This window comes from Pelobates fuscus, chromosome 1 (assembly GCF_036172605.1).
Source record: "Pelobates fuscus isolate aPelFus1 chromosome 1, aPelFus1.pri, whole genome shotgun sequence".
Classification (NCBI taxonomy): Eukaryota; Metazoa; Chordata; class Amphibia; order Anura; family Pelobatidae; genus Pelobates; species Pelobates fuscus.
The window spans coordinates 495,568,506-495,595,046 of record NC_086317.1 but is presented as its reverse complement, the minus strand read 5'-3'; the positions used below and the strand labels follow the sequence as shown (position 1 = coordinate 495,595,046).

The 26,541-nt window shown below is 46.9% G+C and overlaps 1 protein-coding gene across 4 annotated transcripts in view; it reads right to left on the bottom strand.

The window, feature by feature from the left end:
• DCHS1 (dachsous cadherin-related 1) overlaps window positions 1-26,541 on the bottom strand; it is a 194,304-nt gene that overhangs the window by 151,863 nt on the left and 15,900 nt on the right. For all 4 annotated transcript variants that reach the window (XM_063433387.1, XM_063433373.1, XM_063433379.1 and 1 more), the window contains exon 3: window positions 21,628-23,393. In XM_063433387.1, the coding sequence (XP_063289457.1) occupies window positions 21,628-23,340 (1,713 nt within the window). In that variant the 5' untranslated portion in view covers window positions 23,341-23,393. The remainder of the gene's footprint in view (window positions 1-21,627; window positions 23,394-26,541) is intronic.

Here is a 26,541-nt window from a genome sequence, read left to right as displayed (position 1 = left end):
TGGGAGATTCCCTATAGAAAGTTACATACAGAGCCGGGGAGGCTACAACTGGGAGATTCCCTATAGAAAGTTACATACAGAGCCGGGGAGGCTATAACTGGGTGATTCCCCATAGAAAGTTACATACAGAGCCAGGGAGGCTATAACTGGGTGATTCCCTATAGAAAGTTACATACAGAGCCGGGGAGGTTATAACTGGGTGATTCCCTATAGAAAGTTACATACAGAGCCGGGGAGGTTATAACTGGGTGATTCCCTACAGAAAGTTACATACAGGGCCAGGGAGGCTATAACTGGGTGATTCCCTATAGAAAGTTACATACAGAGCCGGGGAGGTTATAACTGGGTGATTCCCTATAGAAAGTTACATACAGAGCCAGGGAGGTTATAACTGGGTGATTCCCTATAGAAAGTTACATACAGAGCCGGGGAGGCTATAACTGGGAGATTCCCTATAGAAAGTTACATACAGAGCCAGGGAGGTTATAACTGGGTGATTCTCTATAGAAAGTTACATACAGAGCCGGGGAGGCTATAACTGGGAGATTCCCTATAGAAAGTTACATACAGAGCCAGGGAGGTTATAACTGGGTGATTACCTATAGAAAGTTACATACCGAGCCGGGGAGGCTATAACTGGGTGATTCCCTATAGAAAGTTACATACAGAGCCGGGGAGGCTACAACTGGGAGATTCCCTATAGAAAGTTACATACAGAGCCAGGGAGGCTATAACTGGGTGATTCCCTATAGAAAGTTACATACAGAGCCGGGGAGGTTATAACTGGGTGATTCCCTATAGAAAGTTACATACAGAGCCAGGGAGGTTATAACTGGGTGATTTCCTATAGAAAGTTACATACAGGGTTAATCTAGCAATCCTGTTACTAGCGTTACATATCACTAACCCTAACCCTTCAAACAAAAAGTAAATACATAAACTAGTGTAATCCGCCACCTCCTTTCCCTGGGTCCAAGGGGTGGTTTATAAGTAAGTGGTTCTACTCATGCGCATCACAATGAACTCACTCTTTAAATCACAGCGCTGAGGACCAGGAAAGGGAAGGGTTAAATCTCGGGACATAGGAGGATTGGAACAATGTGCCAAGTGTCCTGCGTTACAGGGATATACAGAGACAGACGCATGTAGTTATGGTTAGTTGCCGGGTCAGCATCCTCTGGACTAATAGACAACCGTCAGATTACTGGAGGCAAGGCCACTCATATCATCCATCCGCTTACTAAATCCAGTATTGATTTGTAACATCTGTACTAAATACCAACGACACACACAGCTTTCCCTGAAATGGAGATTTATGGCATTTTACCAGTTTCAGGCTGTTTGGGAAAAATGAAGGCAGTTCGGTTGTATCGGGGATGAATGCTTTACTTTGCCCCCAGATCTGTTTCAAGCTACAATGGAGTCTGCTGTGTGTTTTATCACCAAGAGCACATTAAAAGCTATTGATTTACAGAATTTGTGAGTAGGATAACACAATTATTAAACATTTTACTATTCATCTATAATACAGTTTCTTCAGTAAATATAACCCTAGACACAATCAGTCTGCATTTACGTACTATCTCCCCCCCCCCCCCCCCCCCCCATCGTACAAGAAATCTGCTCCCCCCACTACTTAAATTAAATCCAGGTGTCTGGCCCAGAACGAAAGAGTGTGTATAATCCACAAATGGAAAAAAAAAAAACATTTATCATGCAGTGATTGCTCATACAAAGACACATATAGAGCCAGGGAGGCTATAACTGGGTGATTCCCTACAGAAAGTTACATACAGAGCCAGGGAGGTTATAACTGGGTGATTCCCTATAGAAAGTTACATACAGAGCCAGGGAGGCTATAACTGGGTGATTCCCTATAGAAAGTTACATACAGAGCCGGGGAGGCTATAACTGGGTGATTCCCTATAGAAAGTTACATACAGAGCCGGGGAGGCTATAATTGGATGATTCCCTATAGAAAGTTACATACAGAGCCGGGGAGGTTATAACTGGGAGATTCCCTATAGAAAGTTACATACAGAGCCGGGGAGGCTATAACTGGGTGATTCCCTATAGAAAGTTACATACCGAGCCGGGGAGGCTATAACTGGGTGATTCCCTATAGAAAGTTACATACAGAGCCAGGGAGGCTATAACTGGGTGATTCCCTATAGAAAGTTACATACAGAGCCGGGGAGGATATAACTGGGTGATTCCCTATAGAAAGTTACATACAGAGCCAGGGAGGTTATAACTGGGTGATTCCCTATAGAAAGTTACATACAGAGCCCGGGAGGCTATAACTGGGAGATTCCCTATAGAAAGTTACATACAGAGCCAGGGAGGTTATAACTGGATGATTCCCTATAGAAAGTTACATACAGAGCCGGGGAGGCTATAACTGGGTGATTTCCTATAGAAAGTTACATACAGAGCCGGGGAGGCTATAACTGGGTGATTCCCTATAGAAAGTTACATAAAGAGCCGGGGAGGCTATAACTGGGTGATTCCCTATAGAAAGTTACATACAGAGCCGGGGAGGCTATAACTGGGTGATTCCCTATAGAAAGTTACATACAGAGCCGGGGAGGCTATAACTGGATGATTCCCTATAGAAAGTTACATACAGAGCCGGGGAGGTTATAACTGGGAGATTCCCTATAGAAAGTTACATACAGAGCCGGGGAGGCTATAACTGGGTGATTCCCTATAGAAAGTTACATACCGAGCCGGGGAGGCTATAACTGGGTGATTCCCTATAGAAAGTTACATACAGAGCCAGGGAGGCTATAACTGGGTGATTCCCTATAGAAAGTTACATACAGAGCCGGGGAGGATATAACTGGGTGATTCCCTATAGAAAGTTACATACAGAGCCAGGGAGGTTATAACTGGGTGATTCCCTATAGAAAGTTACATACAGAGCCCGGGAGGCTATAACTGGGAGATTCCCTATAGAAAGTTACATACAGAGCCAGGGAGGTTATAACTGGATGATTCCCTATAGAAAGTTACATACAGAGCCGGGGAGGCTATAACTGGGTGATTTCCTATAGAAAGTTACATACAGAGCCGGGGAGGCAATAACTGGGAGATTCCCTATAGAAAGTTACATAAAGAGCCGGGGAGGCTATAACTGGGTGATTCCCTATAGAAAGTTACATACAGAGCCGGGGAGGCTATAACTGGGTGATTCTCTATAGAAAGTTACATACAGGGCCGGGGAGGCTATAACTGGGTGATTCCCTATAGAAAGTTACATACAGAGCCGGGGAGGCTATAACTGGGTGATTCCCTATAGAAAGTTACATACAGAGCCAGGGAGGTTATAACTGGGTGATTCCCTATAGAAAGTTACATACAGGGCCGGGGAGGCTATAACTGGGTGATTCCCTATAGAAAGTTACATACAGGGCCGGGGAGGCTATAACTGGGTGATTCCCTATAGAAAGTTACATACAGGGCCGGGGAGGCTATAACTGGGTGATTCCCTATAGAAAGTTACATACAGAGCCGGGGAGGCTATAACTGGGTGATTCCCTATAGAAAGTTACATACAGAGCCAGGGAGGTTATAACTGGGTGATTCCCTATAGAAAGTTACATACAGGGCCGGGGAGGCTATAACTGGGATATTTCCTATAGAAAGTTACATACAGAGCCAGGGAGGCTATAACTGGGTGATTCCCCATAGAAAGTTACATACAGAGCCGGGGAGGGTATAACTGAGTGATTCCCTATAGAAAGTTATATACAGAGCCGGGGAGGCTATAACTGGGTGATTTCCTATAGAAAGTTACATACAGAGCCGGGGAGGTTATAACTGGGTGTGACAGACCCCTTTTGGAGTAATAGATACCATCTCAGAGAATTGCCGTTGTATTTGGATTATTGTGGATTTCGGGTACTTGTGGATCCGTACGGTACACGCAGCCACGTGGAGAGAACAATGGGTCGCGGCCATTTTGACCGCATGAACTAATGACCGAACACTCACGAACTTTCCACACGACAAATTTCAACCTTACCGGTAACGTACGCCCATGCTGGTCGACAGATCCAAAGTACCGAACTAGAGACACCAGATCCAAGAGAGAGTTTTCGTTTATGTCATATGGTTCCTGAGTAAATGGTGCAAACGTGTATCTAGCGAACAGCCCAACCGATATAGGGGATTTTCACGTATATTGTTCCCCTAGATCTCCGTTCCCTAATACACGTAGTACAGTGCCTTTTCGTTATATATTGTGTGTGTTATTAAACGTGTAATAATCGTGAAATATTCTGCCCGGTACAGTGGGAGTGACTCCCACTGTAAATGTAACAACTCCTCCCCGTATCCGGAGGAGATAATACATTTACAGTGGGAGTCACTCCCACTGTACCGGGCAGAATATTTCACGATTATTACACGTTTAATAACACACACAATATATAACGAAAAGGCACTGTACTACGTGTATTAGGGAACGGAGATCTAGGGGAACAATATACGTGAAAATCCCCTAGATCGGTTGGGCCGTTCGCTAGATACACGTTTGCACCATTTACTCAGGAACCATATGACATAAACGAAAACTCTCTCTTGGATCTGGTGTCTCTAGTTCGGTACTTTGGATCTGTCGACCAGCATGGGCGTACGTTACCGGTAAGGTTGAAATTCGTTGTGTGGAAAGTTCGTGAGTGTTCGGTCATTAGTTCATGCGGTCAAAATGGCCGCGACCCATTGTTCTCTCCACGTGGCTGCGTGTACCGTACGGATCCATAAGTACCCGAAATCCACAATAATCCAAATACAACGGCAATTCTCTGAGATGGTATCTATTACTCCAAAAGGGGTCTGTCACACGGCTCCCTCCTAGTGGTACACTCCGGCAGACCTGGCTTGATCCTTTCGGATTAACTTAGGGATGACCGGAATTCACTTGTCCGGAGAATTGTCAAGTTGTCGAGACAGCCCATCGGCGTTGCCATTTAGCTTACCGGGTCGATAGCTGATGGTGAAATTGTACGTTTGCAGGGCCAAGCTCCATCTTAGCAATCGGCCATTGTCTCCTGCGACCCGGTTAAGCCATACCAATGGATTGTGGTCGGTTACCAAGGAAAATTCTTGTCCATACAGATAAGGGGTTAGTTTTTTCAATGCCCATACCAGGGCCAGGCACTCTTTCTCTACGGCCGCATAACTCACTTCCCTCGGTAACAACTTTCGGCTGAGGTATGCGACCGGATGCTCTTTTCCATCTTCCCCGATTTGGCTCAGCACAGCCCCCAGTCCATACATGGAAGCGTCTGTATGGACAAGGAAACGTTTGTTAGGTACTGGGGCAGCCAAGACAGGAGCATTAACAAGTGCATGTTTGAGAGATTGGAATGCGGCTTCGCAAGCGGGAGACCACAGGACCTGTCTAGGTAAATTCTTCTTGGTCAAGTCAGTCAAGGGCTTGGCTATCGTACTATAATCAGGGACAAAACGCCTATAATACCCGGCTGTCCCTAGGAAGGCCAATACTTGGGTCTTAGTATTAGGTGTGGGCCAGTTCGCTACTGCTTCAACCTTGGCAGGCTCCGGCCTCTGGTTTCCACACCCTACTCGGTGACCCAGGTATTGGACCTCGGCCATTCCTAAATGGCACTTCTCGGGTTTTAGTGTCAGGCCCGCGGCCCGAATCTTATCTAGTACTACTCCTACGTGGACTAAATGTTCTTCCCAAGACTCACTGTAGATCGCAATGTCATCCAGGTATGCACACGCAAACTCCTGGAATCCATCGAGGAGCCGATCCACCATTCGCTGGAACGTAGCCGGGGCATTTTTCATCCCGAATGGCATGACCTTAAATTGGTATAAGCCAAACGGGGTGACAAATGCCGACTTGGGGACGGCATCCTCGGCCAGGGGAATCTGCCAATAACCCTTGCAGAGGTCTATGGTAGAGAGATAGTTACCCCTGGCTATGCGATCTAATAATTCGTCTACCCAGGGCATGGGGTAAGCGTCAGTGGTAGTCTTTTCATTCAGTCGCCTGTAGTCTACGCAGTGGTTCCGTCTTTCTTGGGGACTAGGACTACGGGAGAGGCCCAGGGACTGTCTGATGGCTCAATGACCCCCAGCTGGGTCATTTCCCGTATTTCCTTTAGCATCCCATCCCGGACTGCTTCCGGAATACGGTAAGGGGGTTGTCGGAGGGGGGCCTGCCCTGGGGTTTCTACCTTGTGCACGGCCAGGGTGGTGTATCCTGGTTCCTGGGAGAAGGTACTCTGTTTCTCCCATAGGAGCTGTCTAGCTTGCTCCAGCTCAGTAGGGGTCAGTCGATCTCCCAGCTTCACTAGGCTAATTGGGTCGGGGTGAGTCTCCCTTTCTAGCAGGTCAGGTAGGGGTAAACTTTCGGGGTCATCCGTAGCTGGGGCACAAACAGCGTGAATATCTTCCTGCCTTTCTTGGTATTCCTTCAACATGTTCACATGAAAGGATCGCTGGATCCTTTCATCTGCACAGCTGGCAATAAGGTAGGTGGTATCACAGAGTTGGGCTAGAACCTTGTAAGGACCCTGCCACGCAGCTTGCAGTTTGTTGTCCTTCACCGGTTTTAGCACCAATACCTTCTGCCCTATGTGGAATAGTCGTTGCCGGGCACCCCTATCGTACCATCGTTTCTGTCGCCCCTGGGCCGTCTGGAGATTCTCCCTTACCAATAGGGAGAGTTGCTCCATGCGGTCCCGGAGTTCCAGGACATATGGCACAATAGGCGTCCCTGCTTGTTCGGTTTCCCCTTCCCAGTGGTCCCGAATGAGATCGAGGGGTCCTCGCACCCTCCTCCCATACAATAACTCAAAGGGAGAAAAACCCGTAGATTCTTGGGGGACCTCCCTATACGCAAATAACAGGTGGGGTAAGAATCTCTCCCAGTCTCTGCAACCGTCCGTAAAGGTCCTCAACATTTGTTTGAGAGTCCCATTAAAGCGCTCACAGAGACCGTTAGTTTGGGGGTGGTACGGGGAGCTGAGCAGGGGTTTAATGTGGCACACTTTCCATAACTGCTGTGTGAGTAAGGCAGTGAACTGGGTTCCCTGGTCGGATAGGATTTCTTTAGGGAACCCCACCCGAGTGAATATCTTAACCAATGCATCGGCTACCGTCTCAGCTTCAATATTTGGCAGGGGTACCGCCTCGGGGTACCGGGTCCCATAGTCCACCACAGTAAGAATGTACTTCTTACCGGATGGGCTAGGTCGCGCTAGGGGGCCTACAATGTCGACGGCGACCCTATAGAAAGGTTCCCCAATGATCGGCATCGACATTAATTTAGCGTTCGGGCGATCCCCCCTCTTACCCACCCGTTGGCAAGTGTCACAGGTTCTGCAGTATTGTCGCACGTCCCGGTTAAACCCTGGCCAGAAGAAATTCTGGGTAATCCTATGGCCCGTGCGACGTACTCCTGAATGGCCAGCTAAGGGTATATCGTGAGCGATCCTCATGATTTCTTGCCGGTATTTTTTCGGTAGCACTAGTTGCTTCTGCGGGACGGGGTTTTTACCTGTTGCGGGCTCCTGGGGGATCCTATACAGTCTATCCCCCACCCACTCGTAGCTTTCCCCATCTGTCCCTGGTTCCTTTTTGTCAGCCTTATCCCTATACTTTCGTAGAGTGACGTCTTCCCGCGTCTCCCTCCCAAAAGTCTCAGGGGTATCCCAGTCTAAGGGGGTCTGTCCTAAGGTCACAGTTGGAGGGTTAGATCTTACCTGGGTCTCCGCGACCGGCGGACCGATTCCAATGGCACGAGCCTGCGCCCGGGTGGTGACAGGGCAGGCTCCAGCAGGGCCTTGAGGGGCAAAAGCGGACAACAGAGGGGCCAAATCATTTCCCAAGAGGACTTCCGCTGGTAGCCCTTTCATCAGGCCCACATTCACTTGGCCAGCTCCCACCCCCCAATCCAAATGCACTCGGGCCGTGGGGAGACGATGCACCGCACCCCCGGCCACTCTAACGGCCACCGTTTGTCCAGTATGTTCTTTTTCTGGGACCAGGTCGTGTTGGATCAATGTTAGGGTGGCCCCATGTCAGGATCGGGACAGGGATCCAACACGCAGAGTACAAACAGTAGCCAGATACGTATACCGGACCTTAGAATGGCCGGACTAACGTAAGTAGTACAGTATAGAATGGTCAAAGACAAGCCGAGGTCGAAGGTAACAGAAGACAGGTAAGCGAGAGACAAGCCGAGTCAAGGGTAACAGAGATAAGCAGAGTAAGGTAAACAAGCCGGGTCAAAACCAAAAGGGAATAATAGAATACACAAGCACTGAGTGACTAGAACAAGCTAGAACCACGACAGGGCAATGAGCTAATGACAGAAGCTCTGTTAAATACCCTGTTCAGAGCAGTAACCACGCCTCCGAGGCGTCTTGATTGGTCCTGCAGCAATTGACTGACAGGTCGTTCCGGGGGAGTGTCCTGATGACTACTTCCTGCCTAGATGCTGTAAAAGGCAGTCACTCCCTCGCGGCCGGCCTAGCATGAACGGATAGACCGCGGGGAAGGGAGCCATCAGACCGTCTGGATGGAGGAACAGCTAAGTCTCTACCTCTTTCGGAGGTAGAGACCACAGGTACCCTGACAGTACCCCCCCTCTCAGATACGCCCACCGGGCGGAATGAACCGGGACGAGATGGGAAGCGAGAGTGATACGCCCTGCGGAGACGGGGAGCATGAACATCCTCCTGAGGTACCCAACTCCTCTCCTCAGGACCATATCCCTTCCAATCAACCAGATATTGTACTCTCCCCCGGGAGATTCGAGAATCAATAATAGAGTTAACCTCATACTCCTCCTGACCCTCCACCTGAACGGAGTGAGGAGGGGCTATTGTGGAGGAAAATCTGTTACATATGAGTGGTTTCAGCAATGAAACGTGAAACGAGTTCGGGATGCGTAAGGTATTAGGAAGAGCTAAACGATACGCAACTGGATTGATACGGGTCAGCACCCTGTAGGGTCCAATATAACGAGGAGCGAACTTCATGGATGGCACTTTTAAACGGATGTTCCTCGTGCTCAGCCATACCCTATCACCTGGAACAAAGACCGGAGCCGCCCTTCTACGTTTATCAGCGTGTTTCTTAACCAACATAGAGTTGTGCACAAGGATTTGTCGAGTTTGATCCCACAACTTCCTCAAATTGGCAACATGAACATCAACCGACGGCACCCCCTGGGAAGGAGAATCCGAAGGAAGAATAGACGGATGAAAACCATAATTCATGAAGAAGGGGCTTGAATGAGTAGAATCGCAAACGAGATTGTTGTGTGCAAACTCCGCCCAAGGAATCAAACCGACCCAATCGTCCTGGTGTTCTGAAACGAAACAACGTAGATATTGTTCAACTTTTTGGTTAGTGCGTTCAGCAGCTCCATTGGACTGAGGATGATAGGCAGAGGAGAAATTCAATTTGATGCCTAGTTGGGAGCAGAATGATCTCCAAAAACGGGAAACAAATTGGGAGCCTCTGTCAGAGACAATTTGGGAAGGTATCCCATGCAAACAGAAAATCTCCCTGGCGAATATCTCCGCTAATTCGGGCGAAGATGGGAGTTTAGGTAAGGGAATGAAGTGAGCCATTTTAGTAAATCTGTCTACCACAGTGAGGATGACAGTCTGCTTTTTAGAGATAGGCAAATCAACAATGAAGTCCATTGCCAGGCAGGACCAAGGCTTTTCAGGAACCTCTAAAGGGTGCAGAAATCCGCATGGAAGCGAATGGGGTAGCTTGGTCTTGGTACAAACTTCACATGCCCCGATGAATTCTTTAATATCCTTGCGTAAGTCAGGCCACCAAAAATCTTTAGAGACCAGCGCATAAGTCTTGCGGATGCCAGGATGCCCAGCCACCTTGCTGTTATGGAGACAGCGTAGCACCTCCAGTTGGAGAGCGGCAGGAATGAAGTGTCGATCCCCAGGAGTCTGTTTGGGTGCCAAATGCTGAAACTTCATGATCTCAGAAAGCAATGGAGAGTGAATCCTGAGATTCGTGTTCGCGATGATATTCCCCTTAGGAACTATGGAGGACAGAAGTGGTTCAGTTATAGTGGATGGTTCATATTGACGAGACAAAGCATCGGCTTTAGAGTTCTTAGAACCAGGTCTATACGTAAGTACATAATTAAAGTGAGTGAGGAACAAAGCCCAGCGAGCCTGCCTGGCGGACAAGCGCTTAGCCTCCCCAATATAAGACAAGTTCTTATGATCCGTTAGGATAGTAACAGGGTGTAGTGTCCCTTCCAGTAAATGTCTCCACTCCTTTAAAGCCTTAATGACCGCTAACAGTTCCCTCTCCCCGATGTCATATCTGCTCTCAGGCCCAGAAATTTTTTTAGAGAAGAAACCACAAGGGTGTAACGGTTTATCCACCCCTAACCTTTGAGACAGAACAGCCCCAACTCCTGTCTCAGAAGCATCGACCTCGAGCAAGAAAGGCAGAGTCGTATCAGGATGAACTAGAATGGGAGCTGAGGCAAAAAGTTCCTTGAGAGTCTTAAAAGCACCAAGAGCTTCCTCAGACCAGAACTTAGTATCAGCCCCTTGTTTGGTCATATTGGTAATAGGCGCAATGATAGAGGAGTAACCCTTAATTAAGCGCCTATAGTAGTTGGAAAAACCAATAAACCTTTGGATAGCCTTGAGTCCTTTGGGCAAAGGCCAGTCTAAAATAGATTGGAGTTTACCAGGATCCATTTTAAAACCTTCCCCAGAAATCACGTACCCAAGAAAGTCTACCTGAGACTGATCAAAACTGCACTTTTCCAATTTGCAGTATAAACCGTGTTGCAGAAGTTTGTGTAACACCTTTCTGACCTGTCTATGGTGAGTCTCAATCTCCTTAGAGTGTATTAGTATGTCGTCCAGGTAAACAATAACACAATCATGCTGAAACTCCCTAAGTACCTCATTAATCAACTCTTGAAATACTGCAGGAGCATTGCATAGTCCAAATGGCATAACAGTGTATTCGTAATGGCCATACCGAGTATTGAATGCCGTCATCCACTCGTGACCTTGCTGGATTCTCACCAAATTGTAAGCCCCTCTGAGATCTAACTTGGTGAAGACTTTGGAGCCCTGAAGACGATCAAATAACTCGGTAATCAGTGGGATAGGATAGGCATTTCTGACAGTTATTTTATTCAAGCCTCGGTAATCGATACAAGGTCTCAGCGTGCCATCCTTCTTCTTAATGAAAAAGAACCCCGCCCCGGCCGGAGAAGAAGACCTCCTGATGAATCCCTTTTCTAAATTCTCCTGAATATACTCCTCTAGAACCGAGTTTTCCTGAACAGACAAAGGATATACATGGCCCCTCGGAGGCATAGTCCCAGGTAGAAGCTTAATTTTACAGTCAAATGACCTGTGTGGCGGCAAAGAATCGGCATTCTTCTTGTCAAACACTGCCCTTAAGTCTAGGTAAAGATCTGGTATTTGTCTTTCTGTGGACTGAGTAGGATTCTCCTGTATGTTAATATTAGCTAATGGAGAAACCTTGCACAAACACCGATCCTGGCAGCCCTGGCCCCACGAGAGTATCTCCCCTAACTCCCAATCAATAATAGGGTTATGTTTTTTCAACCATGGGTACCCCAGAACTATGGGAACGGAAGGAGATGAAATGAGCAGAAGAGATAAATTCTCCACGTGTAGGATACCAACATTTAACTCAATGGGTATGGTCTCACGAAAGATAACAGGGTCTAGTAGTGGTCTACCATCTATGGCCTCAACGGCCAAGGGTGTCTCCCTTAGCTGGGATGGGAAATTGTTTTTACTAGAAAAGGCTTGGTCGATAAAATTCTCAGCAGCACCGGAATCTATCAAAGCCATAGCCCTTACTACTTCCCTCCCGCAAGTTAAGGAAACTGGTAGCAGAAGCCTGTGATCTTTATAATTAGGAGTAGAGGACAAAATAGAAACACCCAAGGCCTGTCCTCTAGAGAGACTTAGGTGCGAGCGTTTCCCGGGCGGTTAGAACAGTTCGAGAGTAAATGACCCTTAACTCCACAATACATACAAAAACCCTCTCTTCTCCTGTACTGTCTTTCCTCCTCAGAGAGGCGGGTATACCCTATCTGCATAGGTTTAGGAAGCAAAAATACAGTGGAGTTAGGACTTGGAAAAGCGGGGGCTAACCTAAAAGAAGGTCTCCGGTTCCTCTCTCGAGTGTTCTGTCTCTCTCTTAAACGTTCATCTATACGAGAGATGAACGAAATTAAATCCTCTAAATTCTCAGGGAGTTCTCTGGTAGCAACCTCATCAAGGATTACTTCAGATAAGCCATTCAAAAATACATCCATATACGCCTGCTCATTCCACTTGACCTCTGACGCCAGAGACCTGAACTCTAGTGCATAATCCACCAGTGTTCGGTTCTCCTGTCTCAGACGCAACAGTAATCTGGCTGCATTAACCTTTCTACCTGGAGGGTCAAATGTTCTTCTAAAAGCAACTACAAAGGCGTTATAGTTATAAACTAATGGGTTATCGTTCTCCCATAATGGGTTGGCCCATCTCAGAGCTTTCTCAATAAGTAGGGTGATAATAAATCCTACCTTTGCCCTATCTGTAGGATAAGAGCGAGGTTGCAATTCAAAATGGATACTAATTTGGTTTAAGAAACCACAACACTTCTCAGGAGCCCCAGCATAGCGTACTGGGGGGGGTAATGTGAGAAGAAGCACCCACTGTGGCTACCTCTAGACCTGAACCGACAGGAGAAACAGGGGTATGACGTATCTCCTCTGGTGGGTTATTGGCACGAGATAATAGAGCCTGTAGCGCAAGCGCCATCTGATCCATTCTGTGATCCATGGCTTCAAACCTAGGATCAGGAGAGGCAAGCTGACTGTTTGTACTCGCAGGATCCATTGGCCCTGTCGTAATGTCAGGATCGGGACAGGGATCCAACACGCAGAGTACAAACAGTAGCCAGATACGTATACCGGACCTTAGAATGGCCGGACTAACGTAAGTAGTACAGTATAGAATGGTCAAAGACAAGCCGAGGTCGAGGGTAACAGAAGACAGGTAAGCGAGAGACAAGCCGAGTCAAGGGTAACAGAGATAAGCAGAGTAAGGTAAACAAGCCGGGTCAAAACCAAAAGGGAATAATAGAATACACAAGCACTGAGTGACTAGAACAAGCTAGAACCACGACAGGGCAATGAGCTAATGACAGAAGCTCTGTTAAATACCCTGTTCAGAGCAGTAACCACGCCTCCGAGGCGTCTTGAGTGGTCCTGCAGCAATTGACTGACAGGTCGTTCCGGGGGAGTGTCCTGATGACTACTTCCTGCCTAGATGCTGTAAAAGGCAGTCACTCCCTCGCGGCCGGCCTAGCATGACCGGATAGACCGCGGGGAAGGGAGCCATCAGACCGTCTGGATGGAGGAACATCTAAGTCTCTACCTCTTTCGGAGGTAGAGACCACAGGTACCCTGACACCCCAGTGTCTCGTAATCCACTGACAACTTGTCCATTTACTCGGACTGTTTGTCGGTGATGTTGACGGTTGTCTACGGCAGCCGCATATAGGGGGTTGGCCTCGTGCAAAATTTCCCATTGCTCCTCCCCCAGGGGCTGGGCTTCAATGCAATGGGCCCCTGAGGTAAAGGGCCGGGTGTTCCCTTCAGCGGGCTTCCTCCAAGAAGCTTGTCGAGCTGGATCTAGTGGGCATTTGTCTCTCAGGTGGCCCACCTGTTGGCACCTATGGCACCGCCGGCAGTCCGGGGCACTGGACTGGGCGAAGCGGGAGGAAGTGTTGTAGCTAGGTTGATTAGCGGGGGTGGTTGGAGTAGGGCCGACGGGGCGGCTTTCTACTCGGGGAGCTGTCTTTTGGACCGAGGGGTCGGGTTTGCGGGCGTCTGCATACTCGTCTGCCAACCGGGCGGCTTCGGGTAGGGTAAGGGGTCTCCTATTCCGAATCCACTCTCTGAGCTCCTTGTCCACCTTGTCAAAAAAATGCTCCAACAAAAACAATTGTAATACCTTCTCCGCGGTGGTAGCTTGGCACCCATCCATCCAGTGGCCAGCCGTGCGTTGTAATCGGCAGGCCCATTCGGTGTAGGAGTCACCGGTTTGCTTTCGGGATTCCTGGAAGCGTCTCCGATATGCTTCGGGGGTTACCGCATATCGGGACAATAGAGCTTCCTTGACCAATCGATAATTTCCCACCTCATGGTCCGGGATCGCCCGGAAAGCATCACTGGCTCGTCCAGATAATTTGCCAGACAAAATTTTAACCCACTCCTCGGAGGGTACTTTATGTAGGGCACATTGACGCTCAAAATCCGCTAAGTATTGGTCAATCTCCCCCTCTGCTTCCACAAAATTTTTAAAAGCGGCAAAGTGTACTTTCCTCTTTTCCTCGGGAGTTTGAAAAGTCCCAGCAATTGGACTGGCGCTGGCTGGAGTCTGGCGCCGGTTGGCATCGACCGCTGCAATTACTTGGGTCACGATCCTAGGTGAGGGGTTTGGTCCGTAGTGAGCCAGCCTTACCCTCACCTCGTGGTCGAATCGTTCGTCTTCCGGGGTTCGGACCAATGCGATCTCCGGTTCTGGGTTTAGTTCGACACCCAGTTCGCCATTCTGTTCAGCTAAGTCCAATGCGACCAATTCTGCCAAAATGTCTCTTTTCTTTTTGTTGCTAGCCGAACGACCACGGCTCTCCAACAAGTCTATTAGGGTAGATCGTTTCAACCTTCCGTAGTAGGCCTCCATCCTGATTGCTCTCGGTAGCTGTCCCTCTGGGGTGAAAGAACGATCCCACCGCTGCCACCAATTGTAGCGGCACCCCGGTGTAGTAGGGGGTTACGCCGCTGAGAAGGTGTCCTTTCCCCCCCCAAGATGAAGTCAGCTAAAGCATAACAGGTTCCCAGCAAATATGAATCCGCATAATAGCCATCCCCTCCAAGCACGAGACGAGACTCTGTGTTGAGGGTCAAAGTAGGAATAATCTTTATTCTGCAACTCGGGCTTTTATGCCGTACAACAACTCCTCCCCGTATCCGGAGGAGATAATACATTTACAGTGGGAGTCACTCCCACTGTACCGGGCAGAATATTTCACGATTATTACACGTTTAATAACACACACAATATATAACGAAAAGGCACTGTACTACGTGTATTAGGGAACGGAGATCTAGGGGAACAATATACGTGAAAATCCCCTAGATCGGTTGGGCCGTTCGCTAGATACACGTTTGCACCATTTACTCAGGAACCATATGACATAAACGAAAACTCTCTCTTGGATCTGGTGTCTCTAGGTCGGTACTTTGGATCTGTCGACCAGCATGGGCGTACGTTACCGGTAAGGTTGAAATTCGTCGTGTGGAAAGTTCGTGAGTGTTCGGTCATTAGTTCATGCGGTCAAAATGGCCGCGACCCATTGTTCTCTCCACGTGGCTGCGTGTACCGTACGGATCCACAAGTACCCGAAATCCACAATAATCCAAATACAACGGCAATTCTCTGAGATGGTATCTATTACTCCAAAAGGGGTCTGTCACACTGGGTGATTCCCTATAGAAAGTTACATACAGAGCCGGGGAGGTTATAACTGGGTGATTCCCCATAGAAAGTTACATACAGAGCCGGGGAGGCTATAACTGGGTGATTCCCCATGGAAAGTTACATACAGAGCCGGGGAGGTTATAACTAGGTGATTCCCTATAGAAAGTTACATACAGGGCCAGGGAGGTTATAACTAGGTGATTCCCTATAGAAAGTTACATACAGAGCCAGGGAGGTTATAACTGGGTGATTCCCTATAGAAAGTTACATACAGAGCCGGGGAGGTTATAAGTGGGTGATTCCCCATAGAAAGTTACATACAGAGCCGGGGAGGTTATAACTGGGTGATTCCCCATAGAAAGTTACATACAGAGCCAGGGAGGTTATAACTGGGTGATTCCCTATAGAAAGTTACATACAGGGCCAGGGAGGCTATAACTGGGTGATTCCCTATAGAAAGTTACATACAGAGCCGGGGAGGTTATAACTGGGTGATTCTCTATAGAAAGTTACATACAGAGCCGGGGAGGTTATAACTGGGTGATTCAATATAGAAAGTTACATACAGAGCCAGGGAGGTTATAACTGGGTGATTCCCTATAGAAAGTTACATACAGAGCCGGGGAGGCAATAACTGGGAGATTCCCTATAGAAAGTTACATACAGAGCCGGGGAGGTTATAACTGGGTGATTCCCTGTAGAAAGTTACATACAGAGCCGGGGAGGATATAACTGGGTTATTCCCTATAGAAAATTACATACAGAGCCGGGGAGGTTATAACTGGGTGATTCCCTATAGAAAGTTACATACAGGGCCAGGGAGGCTATAACTGGGTGATTCCCTATAAAAAGTTACATACAGAGCCGGGGAGGCTATAACTGGGTGATTCCCTACAGAAAGTTACATACAGGGCCAGGGAGGCTATAACTGGGAGATTCCCTATAGAAAGTTACATACAGAGCCAGGGAGGCTATAACTGGGTGATTCCCCATAGAAAGTTACATACAGAGCCGGGGAGGCTATAACTGGGTGATTCCCTACAGAAAGTTACATACAGAGCCGTGGAGGCTATAACTGGGTGATTCCCTATAGAAAGTTACATACAGAGCCGGGGAGGTTATAACTGGGTGATTCCCTATAGAAAGTTACATACAGAGCCGGGGAGGTTATAACTGGGTGATTCCCTATAGAAAGTTACATACAGGGCCGGGGAGGCTATAACTGGGTGATTCCCAATAGAAAGTTACATACAGAGCCGGGGAGGTTATAACTGGGTGATTCCCTATAGAAAGTTACATACAGAGCCGGGGAGGTTATAACTGGGTGATTCCTTATAGAAAGTTACATACAGAGCCGGGGAGGCTATAACTGGGAGATTCCCTATAGAAAGTTACATACAGGGCCGGGGAGGTTATAACTGGGTGATTCCCTATAGAAAGTTACATACAGAGCCAGGGAGGTTATAACTGGGAGATTCCCTACAGAAAGTTACATACAGAGCCGGGGAGGCTATAACTGGGTGATTCTCTATAGAAAGTTACATACAGAGCCGGGGAGGTTATAACTGGGTTATTCCCTATAGAAAGTTACATACAGGGCCGGGGAGGCTATAACTGGGTGATTCCCTATAGAAAGTTACATACAGAGCCGGGGAGGTTATAACTGGGTTATTCCCTATAGAAAGTTACATACAGAGCCGGGGAGGCTATAACTGGGTGATTCTCTATAGAAAGTTACATACAGGGCCGGGGAGGCTATAACTGGGTGATTCCCTATAGAAAGTTACATACAGAGCCGGGGAGGCTATAACTGGGTGATTCCCTATAGAAAGTTACATACAGAGCCAGAGAGGTTATAACTGGGTGATTCCCTATAGAAAGTTACATACAGAGCCGGGGAGGTTATAACTGGGTGATTCCCTATAGAAAGTTACATACAGAGCCTGGGAGGTTATAACTGGGTGATTCCCTATAGAAAGTTACATACAGAGCCGGGGAGGTTATAACTGGGAGATTCCCTATAGAAAGTTACATACAGAGCCAGGGAGGCTATAACTGGGTGATTCCCTATAGAAAGTTACATACAGAGCCGGGGAGGCTATAACTGGGAGATTCCCTATAGAAAGTTACATACAGAGCCAGGGAGGCTATAACTGGGTGATTCCCTATAGAAAGTTACATACAGAGCCGGGGAGGATATAACTGGGAGATTCCCTATAGAAAGTTACATACAGAGCCGGGGAGGCAATAACTGGGAGATTCCCTATAGAAAGTTACATACAGAGCCAGAGAGGTTATAGCAGGGCTATTCCCTATAGAAAGTAACATACAGGGCCGGGGAGGCTATAACTGGGTGATTCCCCATAGAAAGTTACATACAGAGCCAGGGAGGCTATAACTGGGTGATTCCCTATAGAAAGTTACATACAGAGCCGGGGAGGCAATAACTGGGAGATTCCCTATAGAAAGTTACATACAGAGCCGGGGAGGATATAACTGGGTGATTCCCTATAGAAAGTTACATACAGAGCCGGGGAGGTTATAACTGGGTGATTCCCTATAGAAAGTTACATACAGGGCCAGGGAGGCTATAACTGGGTGATTCCCTATAGAAAGTTACATACAGAGCCGGGGAGGCTATAACTGGGTGATTCCCCATAGAAAGTTACATACAGAGCCGGGGAGGTTATAACTGGGTGATTCCCCATAGAAAGTTACATACAGAGCCAGGGAGGCTATAACTGGGTGATTGCCTATAGAAAGTTACATACAGAGCCGGGGAGGCTATAACTGGGAGATTCCCTATAGAAAGTTACATACAGAGCCAGGGAGGCTATAACTGGGTGATTCCCTATAGAAAGTTACATACAGAGCCGGGGAGGATATAACTGGGAGATTCCCTATAGAAAGTTACATACAGAGCCGGGGAGGCAATAACTGGGAGATTCCCTATAGAAAGTTACATACAGAGCCGGGGAGGTTATAACTGGGTGATTCCCTGTAGAAAGTTACATACAGAGCCGGGGAGGATATAACTGGGTGATTCCCTATAGAAAATTACATACAGAGCCGGGGAGGTTATAACTGGGTGATTCCCTATAGAAAGTTACATACAGGGCCAGGGAGGCTATAACTGGGTGATTCCCTATAGAAAGTTACATACAGAGCCGGGGAGGCTATAACTGGGTGGTTCCCCATAGAAAGTTACATACAGAGCCAGGGAGGCTATAACTGGGTGATTCCCTATAGAAAGTTACATACAGAGCCGGGGAAGTTATAACTGGGTGATTCCCTATAGAAAGTTACATACAGGGCCGGGGAGGCTATAACTAGGTGATTCCCTATAGAAAGTTACATACAGAGCCAGGGAGGTTATAACTGGGTGATTCCCTATAGAAAGTTACATACAGGGCCGGGGAGGCTATAACTGGGTGGTTCCCCATAGAAAGTTACATACAGAGCCAGGGAGGCTATAACTGGGTGATTCCCTATAGAAAGTTACATACAGAGCCGGGGAAGTTATAACTGGGTGATTCCCTATAGAAAGTTACATACAGGGCCGGGGAGGCTATAACTAGGTGATTCCCTATAGAAAGTTACATACAGAGCCGGGGAGGCTATAACTGGGTGATTCCCTATAGAAAGTTACATACAGGGCCGGGGAGGCTATAACTAGGTGATTCCCTATAGAAAGTTACATACAGAGCCAGGGAGGCTATAACTGGGTGATTCCCTATAGAAAGTTACATACAGAGCCGGGGAGGCTATAACTGGGTGATTCCCTATAGAAAGTTACATACAGAGCCGGGGAGGCTATAACTTGGTGAATCCCTATAGAAAGTTACATACAGGGCCGGGGAGGCTATAACTGAGTGATTCCCTATAGAAAGTTACATACAGAGCTGGAGAGGCTATAACTTGGTGAATCCCTATAGAAAGTTACATACAGGGCCAGGGAGGCTATAACTGGGTGATTCACTATAGAAAGTTACATACAGAGCCAGGGAGGTTATAACTGGGTGATTTCCTATAGAAAGTTACATACAGAGCCAGGGAGGTTATAACTGGGTTATTCCCTATAGAAAGTTACATACAGAGCCGGGGAGGCTATAACTGGGTGATTCCCTATAGAAAGTTACATACAGAGCCAGGGAGGCTATAACTGGGTTATTCCCCATAGAAAGTTACATACAGAGCCGGGGAGGCTATAACTGGGTGATTCCCTATAGAAAGTTACATACAGAGCCGGGGAGGCTATAACTGGGTGATTCCCTATAGAAAGTTACATACAGAGCCAGGGAGGCTATAACTGGGTTATTCCCCATAGAAAGTTACATACAGAGCCGGGGAGGCTATAACTGGGTGATTCCCCATAGAAAGTTACATACAGAGCCAGGGAGGCTATAACTAGGTGATTCCCTATAGAAAGTTACATACAGAGCCGGGGAGGCTATAACTGGGTGATTCCCTATAGAAAGTTACATACAGAGCCGGGGAGGTTATAACTGGGTGATTCCCTATAGAAAGTTACATACAGAGCCGGGGAGGCTATAACTGGGTGATTCCCTATAGAAAGTTACATACAGAGCCGGGGAGGCTATAACTGGGTGATTCCCTATAGAAAGTTACATACAGAGCCGGGGAGGCTATAACTGGGTGATTCCCTATAGAAAGTTACATACAGAGCCAGGGAGGTTATAATTGGGTTATTCCCCATAGAAAGTTACATACAGAGCCGGGGAGGCTATAACTGGGAGATTCCCTATAGAAAGTTACATACAGAGCCGGGGAGGCTATAACTGGGTGATTCCCTATAGAAAGTTACATACAGAGCCCGGGGGGGGGCTATAACTGGGTGATTCCCTATAGTGAGTTACATACAGAGCCAGGGAGGTTATAACTGGGTGATTCCCTATTGAAAGTTACATACAGAGCCGGGGAGGCTATAACTGGGTGATTCCCTATAGAAAGTTACCTACAGGGAATAGCATAATTTATCTTGTGTGAGTCACTTAATGAAGACCAGGTAGGTACACATATAGATAGGGACTAAGTGTCTATAGATCTTGAAGATACTTAGAACAACAAAAATCAAATCAAAAGCTGAAATGTTGACCTAATACATATTCCATATTCACTGCTCTCCACCGTGAATTGGATCTCATTACATACTGAATTCATCCCCTCAGCCTGGGTGAAGTGGCCCAAGGGACTGAATATGTATGTCTGTGCTTCAGTATGTGTGTCACTGTTAGTATGTATGTCTGTGTATGTCTGTTTCAGTATGTGTATGTCATTATGTATGTCTGTATCTGTGTGTCAGTGTGTGTATGTCAAGAATGTCTATGTGTATCTGTTCTGTCAGTGTATGTGTGTGTAAATAATGTATGTGTGTATCTGTGTGTCAGTTTGTGTGTCTCTGTGTATCTGTGTATCAGTGTGTCTGCATATTTGTGTGTATCTGTGTTCTTTTGTGTCAGTGTATCTTTATTTGCGTCTCTGTGTGTATTCTGTGTATTTGTATGTGTATCAGTGTGGGTATATGTGTGTATATGTGTGTATCAGTGTGTGTGGAAGTATATACAAACAACAACATTTATATGCATACTCCATATAAAAACATGCTTACATTCAAACACAAATCTTGTGTGTGTGTGTGTATACATATATACATATACACACAGTGTATCAACTACACACACACATGCACTAACACACACCCTGTATCCACTGTACACCCACTGCCTCCAATAAACAAACACAAATACACACCCTGTATCCACTCTAAACACACTGCTTACTTGTGGGCGGACTTGGAGGGTGGCCCTGTGGGCAAGATTTGGAGGCGGGCTCTAAGTATGGGCTAGGAGGCGGGGTCCCAAAATTTCTGATGGCGGCCCTGTACAGGACCGGGGAGGTCTATAACTACATGAATCCATACAGAAAATCACATACATGCATGCGGATGTCTATAATGGCCTTAATCATACATCCTATGCATCCCTTTTTAGAAGGGACAGTCTCTACTTTGGACCCAAATCCAACTGTGTGGATGGTCTCTTACCTTTAGGAAGCAGCTCTCCCTGGCTGTGCCTTCACTCAGTGTTGCATTATAGACCGGACTAGTGAAGACTGGTTCATTATCATTAACATCCAGTAACTGGACTCGGACCACAGCTGTGGATGTTAGTGCAGGTTCTCCTCCATCTGTTGCCAGTACAATCATTGATGGCTGAGCTTCCTTTTCATAATCCAAAGGTGCTGCAGTGGTGATTACACCAGTGTCAGGGTGGATATGGAACCAGGGAGTGGGCAATAAACTATATTTTATATCCCCATTTGTACCATGATCTTTGTCCCGGGCTGTGACTTGTAGTAGAAAACTGCCAGGGTGTATGGCTTCAGGGACCGTGTGGCTGTACTCTTGTCGGTCAAATACTGGTGGGTTATCATTGATGTCAGTGACTTCCAAAACAAAGGAGGATTCTGCCCTAAGTGGAGGTGTTCCAGAATCTGTGGCAAGCACCCGCAGACGATACGAATCCTTTTCTTCACGGTCTAACAATTTGTCCACACAGATGAGGTAAATGATGCTGTCTTTGGTGGTCAAGGCAAACTTTCCTTCACCACCTTCCAAAGTCACATCTACATCTGGATGCTCCCCATAGTCGGGGTCAGACACAGAGATACGGGCCACATACTGTCCTGGAGTGGCCCCTTCAGAAACCTGTGGAGCTCCATCTTCACTCAAGAAAATGATGGTCATGCTTGGTTGGTTGTCATTGGAATCACGCACTTGGATAGAAACAAATGCTGTTCCCACCTCTGGCTCTCCTGCACCATCTCTAGCCTGAACAACAAGCTCATGTGCTTTACGAGTTTCATAATCCAATGGCTTGCTAAGCTGGATGAGTCCAGAGTGTGGGTGGATGCTGAAGAATCCCTCTGGGTCACTCTGTCTACGGTTTATTTCATAGCTGATTTCCCCATTTTGGTTTTCATCTGCATCTGTTGCAAACACTTGAATGACACTTGATCCTGGCGGAAGGCTCTCAGAGATGATTGCCTGGTACCGACTTTGGTTGAATACTGGAGCATGGTCATTGATATCCAGAATAGATATATCCAATCTTATTTGAGAGCTTCGACTTGGAGAACCCCCATCATATGCCTCCAGGGTCAGTGAATAAGATGAGCGGTTCTCACGATCGAGATCTAAGCTCACCACCAGCTCCAAAGATAGAATACCACTGGAAAGTCTGCGTGTTTCTAGTCGAAATACCTGCATAGGATCCCCACTGCGAATCAAGTAACCTTGAGTACCAAGTACTCCACTGTCAAAATCTATGGCTGGGTCTAGTGGGTAACGGGTATTCAGTGGTGTATGTTCAGGGATGGAAATCTCTGTATGCTCTTTAGAAAATGTGGGCGAGTGGTCATTAATATCATCCACAAGTATGTCCACTTCCACAGTGAGTCCTTCTGGAGTCACCGCTATGAAACTGTAAAGATTTCTTTGCTCACGGTCAAGAACCCGTGCTGTCTTAATAATTCCTGTGTTCTCATCTATGTCTAGATCACTGTTTACACCACTACCTTCCTGTGCCGATATGAAGAACATGTGACCTCTGGATCCAGGTGGAAGTCCAGCGCTGATGTCCCCGATAATAGTGCCAGCCGGCTGCTCCTCATCGATGTGCAGCTCCAACGTTCCTAGGGAAGAGGAGCATGGGGAGCAGGCCAAAAGCAGCAGCAGATATAACCTGGGAGGAATCATAGCACCCGATTCTTGGATGATCCGTTTGGTGTCAGAAGTCACACTGCTCCATCCTGTATAGAAGAAGACAACATTGTTAAGTCCTGTTACACTTCACTTTTGATTATTTTAATATCAATTTCTTCTGTGTACCCCTGCAGTGGGAGGGACAAACTTCATGTCTTTAACCCTGCACAGTTAGCACAGTTTAACCCTTTGCAGTCAGTCTCCTTTAACCCCTTAAGGACACATGACGTGTGACATGTCATGGTTCTCTTTTATTCGAGAAGTTTGGTCCTTAAGGGGTTAACCCTTTATAGTCAGTATCCTTTAACCCTGTATAGTTAGCACTGTTTAACCCTTCGCAGTCTGTCAGCCAATGTTTCTATGACTGACTTGCTAGTGTTTAGAAGATACATTTAGCAGGACATGAGATGCAGCAATAAACCTCTTTACTCAGCGCTGTTTGAAGGCCTGCCATGTGTAATTGTAGAGGATTTAACCATTGTGCCTGTGACATGTTTTAACCCCTTCCTTGTCTTGTTTAATCTCCTTGGTATGAGGCCCGTCCTTTCACCTCTGGACCTGTATTAATGGTGTGTTAATTCCTGGCAATCATTATCTAATCCGCTCCCATTTTTCTTAATTTGTTCTCCAACCTCAGGCCCCAGATTAAACGAAGAATGTTCCTCTCCCTCCCACCCCCCTATCCCCTGCAGGGATTTGCTTTGTGTAAGGTCACCCCATGTGCACCCCGGCGAGCATGCTTTATATAGTAACCCGTGGCCTGCACGCTGCGTGCGAGAGCCTGCGCCTGCTAAGGTTTGTAAATTTAGACAGAAATAGATCTGGGTCTACGCTCACAGCTGTTTGGCATTTTCTGCAGGAATTTTGGTTGGGATATAATCTGCTTCCAAAACTGGAGGAAAATGAAAACAATAAATAGTGATGTTGGGAGGGACGCGTCTGAATGCACATTACGTAGAAATGCACACTGTAATCATTCGCTTTATGTGACCCTGAGAATCAATGCCCATAAACATGCGTTCTGGTGGGAGATGACGTCATTGCATGACTTTACGCATCATTACGCTCGTTGACATTTCACATTCAGGTAAAAAGGAAAGAGGTCCTCCCGGATGGTTAATTGCAGACAGGAAGGTGTTCCAAGTGATGATTTCATTATGGAGCTCTCACACATACTGCGGCATAGCACAAGATGTTGGAATCAGTTAGGACGCATCAATAATCTGCCCAATTCAGACACACCTTAACTCTCGGACAAAAGAAACCACTCGGTGGCTTGGAGCAGCGTAGGGTTTGGACACGCCATTTTTAAACTAACTCTAGGGCACCCTGCCACCCTGGGCACCCACCCCGTGCCAGCTTTCGTTATCTGTGGTGGCAATGATTGGCAGTGATCACTGGAAACCCGATCCATAGCTTGCACCCACCAATTTCACACAAATCATTTCTCTGGTTAACGATGAAGACATTCCACCTACCATTATCATATTTAGGGGCTGTCTCAGTTATCATATTTAGGGGCTGTCTCTCAGTTATCACATCTAGGGGCTGTCTCAGTTATCATATTTAGGGGCTGTCTCTCAGTTATCATATTTAGGGGCTGTCTCTCAGTTATCATATTTAGGGGCTGTCTCAGTTATCACATTTAGGGGCTGTCTCTCAGTTATCATATTTAGGGGCTGTCTCAGTTATCACATTTAGGGGCTGTCTCTCAGTTATCATATTTAGGGGCTGTCTCAGTTATCACAATTAGGGGCTGTCTCTCAGTTATCATATTTAGGGGCTGTCTCAGTTATCATATTTAGGGGCTGTCTCTCAGTTATCATATTTAGGGGCTGTCTCAGTTATCATATTTAGGGGCTGTCTCTCAGTTATCATATTTAGGGGCTGTCTCTCAGTTATCACATTTAGGGGCTGTCTCAGTTATCACATTTAGGGGCTGTCTCTCAGTTATCACATTTAGGGGCTGTCTCAGTTATCATATTTAGGGTCTGTCTCTCAGTTATCATATTTAGGGGCTGTCTCTCAGTTATCACATTTAGGGGCTGTCTCTCAGTTATCACATTTAGGGGCTGTCTCTCAGTTATCACATTTAGGGGCTGTCTCAGTTATAATATTTGGGGGCTGTCTCTCAGTTATCATATTTAGGGGCTGTCTCAGTTATCACAATTAGGGGCTGTCTCAGTTATCATATTTGGGGGCTGTCTCTCAGTTATCACATCTAGGGGCTGTCTCAGTTATCACAATTAGGGGCTGTCTCAGTTATCATATTTGGGGGCTGTCTCTCAGTTATCACATCTAGGGGCTGTCTCAGTTATCACAATTAGGGGCTGTCTCAGTTATCATATTTGGGGGCTGTCTCTCAGTTATCACATCTAGGGGCTGTCTCAGTTAACACATTTAGGGGCTGTCTCTCAGTTATCATATTTAGGGGCTGTCTCAGTTATCACATTTAGGGGCTGTCTCAGTTATCATATTTGGGGGCTGTCTCTCAGTTATCACATCTAGGGGCTGTCTCAGTTAACACATTTAGGGGCTGTCTCTCAATTATCATATTTAGGGGCTGTCTCAGTTATCACGTTTAGGGGCTGTCTCAGTTATCACATTTAGGGTCTGTCTCTCAGTTATCATATTTAGGGGCTGTCTCTCAGTTATCACATTTAGGGTCTGTCTCTCAGTTATCATATTTAGGGGCTGTCTCAGTTATCATATTTGGGGGCTGTCTCTCAGTTATCACATCTAGGGGCTGTCTCAGTTAACACATTTAGGGGCTGTCTCTCAGTTATCCTATTTAGGGGCTGTCTCAGTTATCACATTTAGGGGCTGTCTCAGTTATCATATTTGGGGGCTGTCTCTCAGTTATCACATCTAGGGGCTGTCTCAGTTATCACATTTAGGGGCTGTCTCTCAGTTATCATATTTAGGGGCTGTCTCAGTTATCACGTTTAGGGGCTGTCTCAGTTATCACATTTAGGGTCTGTCTCTCAGTTATCATATTTAGGGGCTGTCTCAGTTATCACAATTAGGGGCTGTCTCAGTTATCATATTTGGGGGCTGTCTCTCAGTTATCACATCTAGGGGCTGTCTCAGTTAACACATTTAGGGGCTGTCTCTCAGTTATCATATTTAGGGGCTGTCTCAGTTATCACATTTAGGGGCTGTCTCAGTTATCATATTTGGGGGCTGTCTCTCAGT